The 14,192-nt window shown below is 41.7% G+C and overlaps 1 protein-coding gene across 8 annotated transcripts in view; it reads left to right on the forward strand.

The window, feature by feature from the left end:
- The first annotated feature begins 2,039 nt into the window (after nt 1-2,039).
- The window catches only part of Golga1 (golgin A1), an 86,702-nt gene continuing 74,549 nt past the window's right edge, over nt 2,040-14,192 (forward strand). For 6 of the 8 annotated variants that reach the window (XM_004662800.2, XM_012949718.2, XM_045131220.1 and 3 more), the window contains exons 1-3: nt 2,040-2,142; nt 2,883-2,932; nt 3,722-4,015. In XM_004662800.2, the coding sequence (XP_004662857.2) occupies nt 3,857-4,015 (159 nt within the window). In that variant the 5' untranslated portion in view covers nt 2,040-2,142; nt 2,883-2,932; nt 3,722-3,856. The other 2 variants (XM_045131194.1, XM_045131201.1) reach the window with 2 other exon arrangements.

A 14,192-nucleotide genomic window follows, 5' to 3' on the forward strand; every position in this document is an offset into this window, starting at 1 on the left:
AAAAATTGTGCTTGTCTGTAACTAAAATGTTATAGAACTGTAATCCTATAGGGATTATATTTATTAGCTCTCTTCAAGAGATCGAAGCACAGTAATTTACATGTAACAATCTTTATCCAAGTGCTGCTAATTTGTTGTGCAAATAATGAAGTTATTTTGGTTGCCTCCTAGCTATTCAAAGATCACTGTAATCCTTCAGACTGTCTTGTTCATTTGTATTAAAATTTCCATATTGTGAGTTATACTTTAGAACAAAACCCAATAACTCAGCTGTTAGTGTACTGGATTCATTAGTTTTTGTGTTATCAGTGGAATACATTTTGAAGGGGCTATTTACTACATTGACAAAGGGGGAAAGTTATATTGTCAATATAATTTGACTTGAACATTTGTGGTGTTGTAAAAGTCTAGTCTGTTGATGTTTCTAAATTGCTTAAGCCATTAATTCTCTTAAGAATGTCGTTGTTCCTTTCCAGCTTTTGTCTGCTATAGTATTTCATAGATTGTAGGAACTGAGTTTTTTAAATATTTTATTTTCTTGAGTTCATCTTATGTGTGTGACCTGTCATTAAAGATAGCAAGCCTTTCACTACTTCATTACAAGAATTCCAGAGTAAACACTGTGATTCTCAGAGCAGATTCCGTAGGCTTTCTCATATTTTCTTCCTGTTACACAGTGCCTAACACCTAGAAGGCACTTAATTATAAGATGGAAAGTAAAACATTGTTTCAATGTTTATTAATAACAGCATTACAGAATATTTGGTTTTTGTTGTCTGTGTATTAAAAGAATTTTTGCATTGATAAATGTTCTCTAGGAATGTGAATACATTCATCAAGTGTGAACTCTTGTAAATGAATTTTGTATTTTGAATCAACATATATATTAAGTGTATCATCAATATAAAAATAAACATTATTTGCTTATAACTTTGGATTCTTTTTCAGTGTCGTTTATTTTAAAAAAATGTCGTTTCCTTTGTCCAGATAACACCTGAGTTACCTTTTTTTGTTTGTTTTGTTTTGTTTTTCGAGGGAACGTCTCACTCTAGCTCAGGGTGGCCTGAAACTTATGACAATCCTACCTCTGTCTCCCAAAGTGCACCGCCACGCAGAGCAACACCTGAATTACTTTCAACTGTCTTGGGGGTTAAGGGTTCATGTTTACAATTCTACTTTGTAAACTGAGTTTTGCTTTTTCCCTGTTTTGCTTCTGGTGGTCAAAACTGGGACAAGTGCAAGGAAGAGTGGAATAATCCAATGGAATCATCTTACTCGGGCTTGTGTCAGGTCTGAAGCAGGAACTAATGTTACTTTAATGTGGAAAAATTGGTAGAGAGATTCGGAGACTTGATTTAGCAGTTCTGGAAATATGGACAAAGTCTTTGAACAAGGTAGTGTCCTCCACACCACCACCTTTGGACTTTATTCATCTGTCATAAGGAAGTTACTGTTAAGTGACTACAACAGTGTCTTATGAAACTAGGATAAGGTTCAAGAAACTTCTTTGAGTTGGACATGTAAGTTCGTTTAATTGAGAGGTCAGACGCTAAAGTTAAAACACAGGCTGGGTGTGGGGAGGCCTTTGCCTTTAATCCCAACACTTGGAAGGCTTAAGTAAGAGGTCTGCTGTGAGTTCGAAGTCAGCCTGGAATACTGAGGGGGATCAAAAAATAACAACAAAAAACCCTACTGGTCATAACGTGCAAGGTGCCAGTTGCAGTTTGTGCAGCCAGAGCAGTCCCTGGAACACAATGACGAGGCAGCGGCTAGTGCAGCGGGAAACGGGATGGCGCCGGGGCTCCTCCAACTAACCCGGCTCTTTTCAAGGAGGACAGGCGATGGGCCTGGGCGGTCCGGTCGTCTGCTGCCAGGCCACTCGCTGACGTGGCGGTCTAGTCCGAAGGACTGCCAGACTGACGCCCGCAGCCTCCAGCCGCTTCGGCCCGACCGCCTCCACGAACCTAGCTCGGTCGACGCCGAAGGGCGCTTGCGCGCGGACGTCACTTCCGGCGCGCCGGGAGGCCGTGCGGTTCCGGGTCGCCGCTCGGCTGGGCTGCCTGCGGTTGGGGCTGGTGACGCGGCTGGCACTTACGGGAGGCCCAGGAGGCGGGGCTCTGCCGGCTGCCCCTAGAGCGGCAGGTGCGCGTGCGGGGGCTCCGGGGACGGACGGTGGCTTCGGTCCGTCCGCATATAGGCCGGCACCGACGGGCCTGACTGAAGACCTCGAGGGAATGGGGGCGGGACCGGAGTGCCGAAAGGACTAGGGTGAGGGCGGAGGCCACTGCCCCGGCCTGGGAGGCTGGAGCCTAGAGGTTCCAGCTTCCTCTGTGCGCGACCTTAACGAAGTCACTCTTTACTGGAGCTCAGTTTCCCTGCTGTCAAGTACAGGTTGGGTCCCTCCAGCCTTTTGACAGTCCAAGCAAGGGCGTGGCTGTCTGGAGGGAGACTGAGGGGATGGGATCCAAACTGTGAGGTGGCAGGAACCTGAAGCTTGTCTTTCACTCAACTTTGCTGTCGTCTTTCTGAGTGCGAATCAAGGCTCCGGGACCAGACATAACTTAGGGTCTGGCCAGGTAAACTGTGTGTGTCAGAATCCACTGAGAAATAAATACTGTTTCTGGGAAACCTTGATCTCAGTTCAAGTTGTTGTGCCAAGGCATCTACTGCAGTGAGCGACTCTGTTCTGTTGTCGGGGAAGCCCTTAGACAGGTCAAAGATTCAGAGACTATCCTGCTGAACTGTGCTAGTGACAAGTTTTATTATTCCACCTAATCCTCCCTTGTCTCCTAGTCCTTCAAGGTCTCTTGCCCTATTCCCCGCTGAACATTTTGGTCTTACATATGACATATCCAACCCACTGTATGTTTGTTTTCACACAGGGCAGAATGCTTTGACTTCCAGACTGTTTTAAATCTAGTAGATGAGATAGGTGAGTAAATGGTTTACACAATATTGAGGGTAAAGTTTTTGAAGAATTTTACAAACTTAATGGATGGTTTGAAATGGTAAGAAATCATCTGTCCATCTTAAAATATATCCTCAACAAAACATGAAAATTTTAAAGATGGAACAGAATGTTAGTGTTTTCTGTACCATTGGAGAGGAAATATTTTTCAACTCCAAAGACAAAACGAATTATCACAAGGTTTTGTTTTTTTTTTTTAATCAAAGTCAAATAAAACCATACAGCATTTCCAGGAAAAGTTAAAAGGTATCTGGTACCAATACAGTATAACTATCTGCTTGCCTGCTTTTTCTGGGTTATGATTCCCCTCCCCACCCCCTTGGGCATTCCTGATTGGAACCCAGGTGTTGAGTTACATACGTTTGTGCCTTTGACTTAAAGAGAAACACTAAACCATTGTTGAGAGAAGGATTTAGAAGCATTACATCATAGTGTGTGTTGTCAACCTGGGAGGTTTTACTATATGTGTCATATGCCATTGCCAGTGTGGTCTACAAAAACAAAGTTGAGATTTGTGAGTCAGAGAGTTCTGTGTTCAAATACTAGTTCTGCCACTGCCCTTTGAGGCTGAATTTCCTTATCTATTGATGCATGTAAAGCACCTGACTGCTTTTAAATGTTTAATAATTGTTCTACTTCATGTATATTTATGTTATGAAATTGACTTTTGAAACCTGAAGCATAAAATAACAAACAAGATGTGAAATCTTTGTAGTGTTTAACTTGGAGCTATCTCTTTCATCTGATCTGTAGGTAATGTGTTGTCATAAGTCCATGGCCCACATTTAAGTGGGAATGCAGCTAGCTCGGATGTGTGAACCTTTTTAGGCACTCCTGTCTGAATCCCAGTTATTGAGGACTGCTGCGTTAGTTCAGAGTTGGTCCTCCATGCAGGATAGCCACACAGCAAAAATGTTTGCAAAACTAAAGAAGAAAATTGCGGAAGAGACTGCAGTCGCTCAGAGGCCAGGAGGTGCTACAAGGATCTCACGGTCTGTGAGCAAGGAATCAGTTGCTTCTATGGGAGCTGACTCGGGAGATGACTTTGTAAGTATCTTTTGCTTTGAGTATTTGATGAAGTCTCAGTATATTGTAAAACTATTACTGCTGGGACTTTTCAAGGTAGGGTCTCACTCTAGCCCAGGCTGACCTGGACTTCACTATGTAGTCTCAAGGTGGCCTCGAACTAACAGCAATCCTCCTACCTCTGCTTCCCAAGTGCTGGGATTAAAGACATGCACCACCACGCCTGGCTCCAACAGATATATTTTTTTAATGTATGATTATGTCATGCCTTTTATAATTTATAGTTGTTACATTTCTGATTCTTTTTTTTTGAGAGGGGGATTCCAAGTAGGGTCTCACTCTAGCTCAGGCTGACCTGGAATTTACTATGTAGTCTCAGGGTGGCCTTGAACTCCTGGTGTTCCTCCTACCTCTGCCTCCTGAGTGCTAGGATTAAAGGCGTGCACCACCATGCCTTGCTCACATTTCTGATTCTTTACTCTCAGGGACCTTCTCATTAATACCGGGTTTTGTTAATGGTAATTTTTTTTATATATATCTAAGAGTCTCTTTCCATATTCTGTATATTCTAGTACTGCTTTTTCATCTTGTAGCTTGTGCATTTTGTTTTACATTTCAATCCATTAAAATGCCTGGCTTGTTTTCTCTGTAAGCAGGTATATGTTAAATCATAGTTACTTAACAGGGTTATTGGGAAGGTTGATGGAAAAATGACACTGGTGGATGCCATCTTGTTATCTTATATGTAAAGTACTTTTGAATATTTGGTAAGATTTCAAAAAATGAGGATACTGTTATATTAGAGAGGAATCATCGTTAAGGATGAAAATTTGCCTTTGGCCTGTAAGAGTATTCTTAAAACTTAGATAGCTTTTTAAAATTTTTTATTTTATTTTTATTTATTTATTTATTTGAAAGAGGGAGAGAGAAAGAGAGAAAGAACGGCCTTGCCAGTGCCTCCAGCCACTATAAATAAACTCTAGATGCTTGCATTACCCCCCCATACATCTGGCTAACATGAGTCCTGGGGGATCAAACCTGGGTTCTTTGGCTTTGCAGGCAAATGCCTTAACCACTAAGCCATTCCCCCAGCCTAAAAGTTAGATAGCTTTTTAAAGGAACTTATAATTTTTGACATATACATGTATATTAATAATGTATATTTAATATAAAGCAGATTTGAGCTCTAGCACTACAAAAAAAGACATGTAGAGCACAATGTATATGTAAGGTATATATTTTAAAGTAAATCTAGTACTCATTCAAAGAAGTAGGATGTTTTTAATGCTGTTGAAGCCACTGACATGCTACTTTCCCGATTCCTTTGTCCTTGCCATATAGACACTATCCTAAATTTTTGTGAATTTTGTATTCCTTATTCACTTGCTTTTTAAAATATCTCAGTAGAGCCCAGCATGGTGGTGTATACTTTTATTCCCAGCGCTCAGGAGGCAGAGGTAGGAGGATTGCCATGAGTTTGAGGCTGCCCTAAGACTACATAGTGAATTTCAGGTCAGACTGGGTTAGAGTGAGACCCTACCTCAAAAAACTCTTAGTAGATATGTATGTGCTCATAAACAAAGCAGTTTTAAAACTGAACTTTATGAAAATGGTATACCATAATTTTGGGCTTACAGTTTTTTTTTAAACTCAACATGTTTCCAGAATGTATATGTGTTGCGTGAAGCTATGGTTCATTTATACTTTTGTTGCTATATAAGATTCTGTCATTTGAAAGGCAACATTTTGTCTCAATCTTCTCCCAGTAATGGACAGACATTTGAGTTGTGGTTGTTATTTTCATGATGAGATGACTCTTCCTTCTCCTTTCTTCTTCTACATAAACTCCAGGTCATATTACATGGCAGTAGCTATTAGCTTATTGTATAGGCATGGAGAAATAAGGTTATGAGATCTAGGGTAGATTTTCATTGGCCCTTAAATGGTAGTGGATACTTGATCACTAGGCCCAAGGATAGTTTGTTGGTGGTGGTGGTGGTGTTTTTGACATAGGTTCTCACTCTATGTAGCTCAGGCTGACTTAGAACTCACCCAGTAGTCCCAGGCTGGCCTTCAATTCAAATGATCCTTTCCCCTCAGCCTCCTGAGTGCTGGGATTAAGGTGAATGCCACCACACCTGGCTTTAACTGTATGTATTTCTTTAAAATGACCTCTCAAATTCTAAATGAACAAGTTTAATTCAGTAACATCTTCACCCAGTGTGCATCTTATTCTCTCAAGTCCTCAACCATAAGCCATGGGAGATTTTTGGTTCTTCACTCCTTTGCCTTCCTAGTGCTTTATGAGTTGTCAGGTGTTTTGGTTTCCCAAATGTCTATGAAACTTACCTCTCTACTCTGTCTACTAGTGCATTTACTAACCTTTCATTTTCTCTCTGGTTGCCTTTCTTTCCTGGACAAATACAGTAGCTTATCTGGGTTTGCTGCTTCTAGTAACTTCCCTCACGACCTTTCTAAGAGTATATCTGTCTTTGAATGCTTAAAACCATGGCTTTGTTCTCTTAAAGGATGCATTTTTGAAGTGTAACAATGGATTGTCTTGGTTTTATCAGCTCTTACCTACCTGACCTTGTATTATACAACTTTCTCATTGAACCTCTTGAGATAGACACCATTCTTTTCTGCCTACAAATATTTGTTTCTTCTGTTGACTATCTCTAGAATGTCTTCTGTCTCTTTTACTGAGTTCCTCTGACTCATCTAACATGCTACTTCCCTGGAGCCCTCTTGACCCTGCCTCAAATGAAGTGAAGGTGAGGAGTAACACCTGATGAAAGTTGCCTTCTGATCTCCACACTTGACACATGAGTACATGCACATATACATATACATAACCATACATCAAAAAAAAAAAAATGGGGCCACAGCTGGGCGTGGTGACACATACCTTTAACCCCAGTACTTGGGAGGCAGAGGTAGTAGGATCGTCATGAGTTGGAGGCCACCTGAGACTGCATAGTAAATTCCAGGTCAGCCTGGGCTAGAGTGAGACCCTACCTTGAAAAAAAAAAAAAAGGGGGGGGGAGTTGGGCTTGGTGGGGCATGCCTTTAATCCCAGCCTTCTGAAGAAAGGACAGAAGTAGGAAGATCACCATGAGTTCTAGGCCACCGTGAGACTATAGTATATTCCAAGTCAGCCTGGACTAGAGTTAAACCCTATCTCAAACAAACAAACAAACAAACAAACAAAAATACATGAGGTCCTGGAAAGATGGCTCAGTAGTTAAGGAGATTGTCTGCAAAAACTTATGACCCCAGTTTGATTCCCAAGTAACCACATAAAGCCAGATACACAAAGTGGCACATGCATATGGAGTTCGTTTGCAGTGGCTAGAGGCCCTGGCATGCCCATTCTGTCTGTCTGTCTCTCTCTTTGCTTACATACATTTTTCTCATGAGAGAGAGAGAGAGAATGGGCACACCAGGACCTCCAGCCACTGCAATTGAACTCTATCTGTGTGTGCCACCTTTTGTATAACCTTGCTCACTAGTTCACTTTGTGCATTGGCTTACATAGGACCTGGAGTGTTGAACATGGGTCCTTAGGCTTCACAGGCTAATACCTTAACTGCTAAGCCATAAATCTCCAGCATATATATACATACATACATATATACATACATACATACACATATATATATACACATACATACATACATACATACATGCACACACACACATATACATACATATACATACACATATACATACATATACATACACATATACATACACATACATACATACATACATACATATATTTTTTAAAGTGGAACTCAGGAATCAAACCTTGAGGTTGTTTTCTGACCTCCACATATATGCCACTATTCATACACACGTTATACACACAAAACCTTTAAAAAAGGATTCAGGCATGATGGCATGCAATTGTAATCCCAGTATTTGGAAGGCTGAGGCAAGATTTTAAGTTTAAGGCAATCCTGGGCTATCTAGTGTAGACTTTTCTCAAGGAAAAAAAAATAGGGTTGAGGAGATGGCTCAGCAATTAAAGCTACTTGCTTGCAAAACCTGCCACCCTGGGTTCAGCCCCCAATACTGCAGGAATCACAAGGTGGTACATGCATCTGGAATTTATCGTTTGTGGTGTCAACAGACCCTGGTGTGCCTGTTCTTCCTCCCTTCCTTTCTTTTTCTTCTTCTCTCTTCCCTCCTCACCCCCCCCCCCGTCTCCTTCATATATGCATGTGTGAAAAATTGATAAATAATTTTTTTGGCTAGGTAATAGTCATCCTTTTTATTTTAGATTTTTTTTCAAGACCCTTAAATGCATATGACAAAATACTCCATGATTATTCCTCTTTTATGCATTTTACTTAATATTTTATCTTAAGCATCAGCCATGTCATGCTTCTTTTTTGGTAAACATTTAAGAGTAACATGCCCTTGTTTTGAAGTATAGTCCTTTACAGTATTTTGTTTCTTTTTTTTTTTTTAAGAAGGGTCTCTGGCCCAGTCTGACCTGGAATTCACTATGGACTCTCAGGGTGGCCTCAAACTCACGGCGATCCCCCTACCTCTGCCTCCTGAGTGCTGGGATTAAAGGTGTGCGCCACCTTCCATGAGTATAAGAAATATCCCATGGTAATACCCTCCCTCCCCCCACTTTCCCCTTTGAAACTCCATTCTCTGTCATATCCCCTCCCCATCTCAGTCAGTCTCTCTTTTATTTTGATGTCATCATCTTTTCCTCCTATTATAATGATCTTGTGTAGGTAGTGTCAGGTACTGTGAGGTCATGGATATCCAGGCCATTTTGTGTCTGGGGGGAGCACGTTGTAAGGGGTCCTACCCTTCCTTTGGCTCTTACATTCTTTCTGCCACCTCTTCCGCATTAGATCCTGAGCCTTGGAAGGTGTGATAAAGATATTACAGTACTGAGCACTTCAGTCACTTCTCTCTAGCACCTTCTGAGTCATCCCAAAGTCACTGCATCTGAAAAGAGAAGATTGTCTACCAAAAGTGAGAGTAGCAGTAATATATGGGTATGAACATTAAGAGAAGTGCTTACTGGGCAGTTTGATAAGCATAATATATACATTTAGCCAGACAGCAGCTGATGTTACACCCCTAGGGCTCATGACTACCCCTGTTTTAAGTTTTCAATATCACGGATGTTTAACCTCTCATGGACCAGGCCTCCAGTCCAATTAGAGGGCAGGTGGTTTCTACCATGATAGACGTGCCACTGTTGCACCTGTTGGGTCATTTGGCCTGGCTGGCCAATTCTAAGGTTTGCAGTATCCCCTGTTGAGTATCTTCACTAGTGATTTCTCTTTCTTCCATTGAACTGCATGTAGAATGCTGGTCTACATGGAGGAAGTTATCAGCTCCAGCAGGATTTCTCAGTTTCCTTGCAGCCCAAGTATGTGGAGTCTTCAGCACTAGGGTCTTACCATCTATTCCTGGCAGGAAACTTAAGGGCCTTGGCAATGGCCTATAATATTAATTATAATATTTCCTTGGCCAACAACTCACTGGAAGTTATCCCATCCCTGGCACTGAAAATTTTCTAGCAACTATCTGTGGCTTCTGAGTGTTCCATTGTCCAAAAAAAGTAGGATTCCATATGATTTATTTATATCCCCTTAGATTTTGATTAGCCCTCTCAGCCCTTCCTTTACTCAATCTCTTCCCCTGACCTCACTTTGGACCTTTTCACCCCATTAATCTATTCTTCTACTTACATATATTCAATACCATCCTATTAAGTACCCCCTCCCTTCCTTTCTCTTCCCTTTATAGTTCTTTTCTAGTTTACTGGCCTTTGCTACTGAGTTTTCTTCCTACTCACACCAAAGTCCAGTCATCTATAGTTAGGATCCACATATGAGAGAGAACATGCAACGCTTGGCTTTCTGGGCCTGGTTTACCTCACTTAGTATAATCCTTTCCAGATCCATCCATTTTCCTACAAATTTCATAACTTTATTTTTCTTTACTGCTGAGTAGAATTCCATTGTATAAGTGTACCATATCCTCATAATTTTTTTTTTTTTTAAGGTAGGTTCTCATTCTAGCCCAGGCTGACCTGGAATTCACTATGTAGTCTCAAGGTATCCTCAACCTCACAATTCTCCTACCTCTGCTACCCACATGCTGGGAGTAAAGGCGAGTGCCACCATGTCTTGCTCAATAAAAATATTTTTTAAGTGTTGGTAGAAAAACACTGAGTTATATCTTAGCAATAACAAGTAGTAATACTATTATGCATGAGTTTTAAAATGATTTAGATTTTTGGGGAAAACAGATGTCTGTTAATATATTGAGCTACTGAATGCATACAATTCTGTGAAATTCTTTGCTACATTTTAGATTTAGGTTTACAGGCCTGTATTTTATAGGTGAGAATACTGAAATCTTATCAATATAAAGATAATTATTTTTTACTTATTTGAGAGAGAATGGGCATGCCAGTCTGTAAACAAACTCCAGACACATGAGCCATGATGTGCATCTGGTTTTATGTGGGTACTGAGGACTTAAACCCAGGATGGCAGGCTTTGCAAACAAGCACCTTTAACCACTGACCAATCTCCTCAGCCCTCAAGATAGACTCTTATTTTTCAAGATAATTTTTTTAAATTTTATTTTATGAGAGAGACAGAGTGTGAGAATTGGTACGCCAGAGTCTTAGTCACTGCAAATGAACTCCTGACATGTGCTCCACCTTGTGTGCATGCACTACCTTGTGCACAGCGTCACCATGTGCATCTGATTTACATGGGTTCTGGAGAGTTGAACCTGAGTCCTTAGGCTTTGAAGGCAAGCACCTTAACCACCAAGCCATCTCTTTAGCTCCTGTTTTGTTTTTGTTTGTTTTGGTTTTTCAAGGTAGGGTCTCACTCTCGCTCAGGCTGACCTGGAATTCACTATGTAGTCTCAGGGTGGCCTCAAACTCACAGCAATCCTCCTACTTCTGCTTTTCAAGTGCTGGGATTAAAGGCGTGTGCCACCACACCCAGCTTTACTTTTTAAAAATATTTATTTATTTGTATATTTGAGAGAGGGAGAAAGAAAGAGAGAGAATGGGCACGCTAGGACCTCTAGCCACTGCAAATGAACTCTAGATGCATGTACCACCTTGTGCATCTGTCTTACATGGGTCTGGGGAATCGAACCATGGTCCTTTGGCTTTTCAGACAAGTGCCTTAAATGCTAAGCCATATCTCCAGCACTGTTTTGTTTTGTTTTATTTCACTTTGTTTTGTGGTAGTGTCATACTCTAGTCCAAACTGGCCTGGAATTCACTATGTAGTCTTTTTCCCCCCCTCACCTCCCCCCCCCCCCCGAGGTAGTGTCTCACTCTAGCCCAGGCTGACCTGGAATTCACTATGGAGTCTCAGTGTGGCCTCGAACTCACAGCATTTCTCCTATCCTACCTCTTCCTCCCGAGTGCTGGGATTAAAGGCGTGCGCCACCAAATGGTGGCCTCAAACTCATGGCAGTCCTTCTGCCTCTGCCTCCCAAGTGCTGCGATTAAAGGCATTCACCACCATGCCTAGCAACGTAGATTTTATGTTTTTTTTTTTTTGTTTGTTTGTTTTTTGAGATAGGGTCTCACTCTAGCCCAGGCTGACCTGGAATTCACTATGTAGTCTCAGGGTGGCCTCAAACTCACGGCAATCCTCCTACCTCTGCCTCCCAAATGCTGGGATTAAAGGCGTGCGCCACCACGCCCAGCAATTTTATGTTTTTAAAATAAAGTTTATTTTATTTATTTGTTTGGAAGCACACACACACACACACAGATACAGAGAGAGAATAGACATTTCAGGGCCTCTTGTCCCTGCAAACAAAATGCTATTTGTGAATCTGGCTTTATGTGAGCACTGGGGAATTGAAGCCAACACCTTAACCACTGAACCATCTTGCTAACCCTGAAGATAGATTATTTTGTTTAAGAGAGATAGAGAGGCAGAGAGAGAGCGAATGGGCATGCCAAACCCTCCTAGGCCTCCAGCCACTGTAAATGAACTCTAGATGCTTGTGCCACCACTTTGCACATCTGGCTTACGTGGATACTGGGGAATCCAACCTGGGGCCTTAGGCTTTGCAGGCAAGTGCCTTAACAGCTAAGCCATCTCTCCAGCCCTATTTGTTTATTTATTTGAGAGTGAATGGGCATGGAAATTCTTTTTTTTTTTTTTCTGAGGTAGGGTCTCACTCGAGCCCAGGCTGACCTGGAATTCATTATGTCGTCTCAGGGTGGCCTTGAAGTCACGGCATTTCTCCTACCTCTGCCTCCTAAATGCTGGGATTAAAGGCGTGCGCCACCATGCCCGGCTGAGATTCTTAATGATAGGCAAACTGGTGCCTTGTTGAAGAACACTCCTCAAGTCTTAAGAAGAAAAAATTATCCTTTAATTTTTTTTTTTTTTTGAGAGAGACAGACAGAGTAAATATATATGTGCCAGGATTTCCTGCCACTGCAAATGAATTTAAGGTGCATGTGCCATTTTGTGCATTTGGCTTTACATGGGTACTGGGGAATTAAACCCTGAGCTATCAGGCTTTTCAAACAAGTTCCTTTAACCACTGTGCCCTCTCTCCAGCCCAAATTCTGTTTTTTTTTTTTTTTGTTTTGTTTTGTTTTGTTTTGTTTTAGTTTTCCAAGGTAAGGTCTCACTCTAGCTCAGGCTGACCTGGAATTCATTATGTAGTCTCAGGATGGCCTTGGACTTATGGTGATCCCAAGTGCTGGAATTAAAGGCATGCACCACCATGCTGTTTTGTTTTGGGTTTTCTAAAAATATATTGTTATTTATTTTCAAGTAGAGAGAAGCATAGAGAGTGAATGGACACATCATGGCCTCCAGCTGCTGCGAATGAACTCCTGATGCTTGTGCCACTTTGTGCACCTGGCTTTACATGGATACTGGCGAATTAAATCTGAGTCATTAGGTTTTGCAGGCAAGCACCTTAACCACTGAGACATTCTCCAGCCCCATGTTTTGTTTTGTTTCAAATATTTTATTTATTTGTGTGTGTGTGTGAGAGAGAGAAAGAGGCAGATAGAGAGAGTGGGCCCACCAGGGCCTTCAGCTGTTGCAACCAAACTCCAGATGCATGAGCTGCCTTGTGCATCTGGCTTACGTGGGTCCTGGGGAATTGAACCTGAGTAATCAGGCTTTACAGGCAAGTTCCTTAATCACTAAGCCATCACTCCAGCCCTTGTTTTGTTTTTCTGAGGTAGGTTCTCACTCTATTCCAGGCTGATGTGGAACTCACTCTATAACCCTGGCTAGCCTCCTATTCAAGGTGATCCTCCCATCTCAGCCTGCCAAGTGCTGGGCTTAAAAGCATGAGCCATCACTGTGATTTATTTTTTATATTATGCCCTTGGTGTGATAAAATCATAATGGATTTATTTACTACATTTATTCCAGTAGCATGCACACCACTTATCTGTTTAACATCTCATGTCTCCTTCACTTTGTAGAAGTAGTTAGTGCCTCTTTCCAGGTGGAGGAGCTAGAGCCAGTCAAATTCCAAAGCTTTTTAGTGATGGCAGTCAATTTAAAAAACTTGACTAGGGCTATAGAGATTGCTCAGCAGTTAAGGCACTTTTCCTGAACTCTAATAACAATATATTTTTAGAAAACCCAAAACAAAACAGCATGGTGGTGCATGCCTTTAATTCCAGCACTTGGGATCACCATAAGTCCAAGGCCATCTTGAGACTACATAATGAATTCCAGGTCAGCCTGAGCTAGAGTGAGACCTTACCTTGGAAAACTAAAACAAAACAGGACCCAGGTTCTCTCTCTCTCTCTCTCTCTCTCTCTCTCTCTGTGTGTGTGTGTGTGTGTGTGTATATATATATATATATATATATTTTTTTTTTTTTTTTTGGTTTTTTCGAGGTAGGGTCTCACTCTGGTCCAGGCTGACCTGGAATTAACTATGTAGTCTCAGGGTGGCCTCGAACTCTCGGCAATCCTCCTACCTCTGCCTCCTGAGTGCTGGGATTAAAGGCATGCGCCACCACACCTGGCCCAAATAAATATATTAAATTAAAATAACCAAATCACGGGGCTGGAGAGATGGCTTAGCGGTTAAGCGCTTGCCTGTGAAGCCTAAGGACCCCGGTTCGAGGCTTGGTTCTCCAGGTCCCACATTAGCCAGATGCACAAGGGGGCGCATGCTTCTGGAGTTC

This window comes from Jaculus jaculus, chromosome 1 (assembly GCF_020740685.1).
Source record: "Jaculus jaculus isolate mJacJac1 chromosome 1, mJacJac1.mat.Y.cur, whole genome shotgun sequence".
Classification (NCBI taxonomy): Eukaryota; Metazoa; Chordata; class Mammalia; order Rodentia; family Dipodidae; genus Jaculus; species Jaculus jaculus.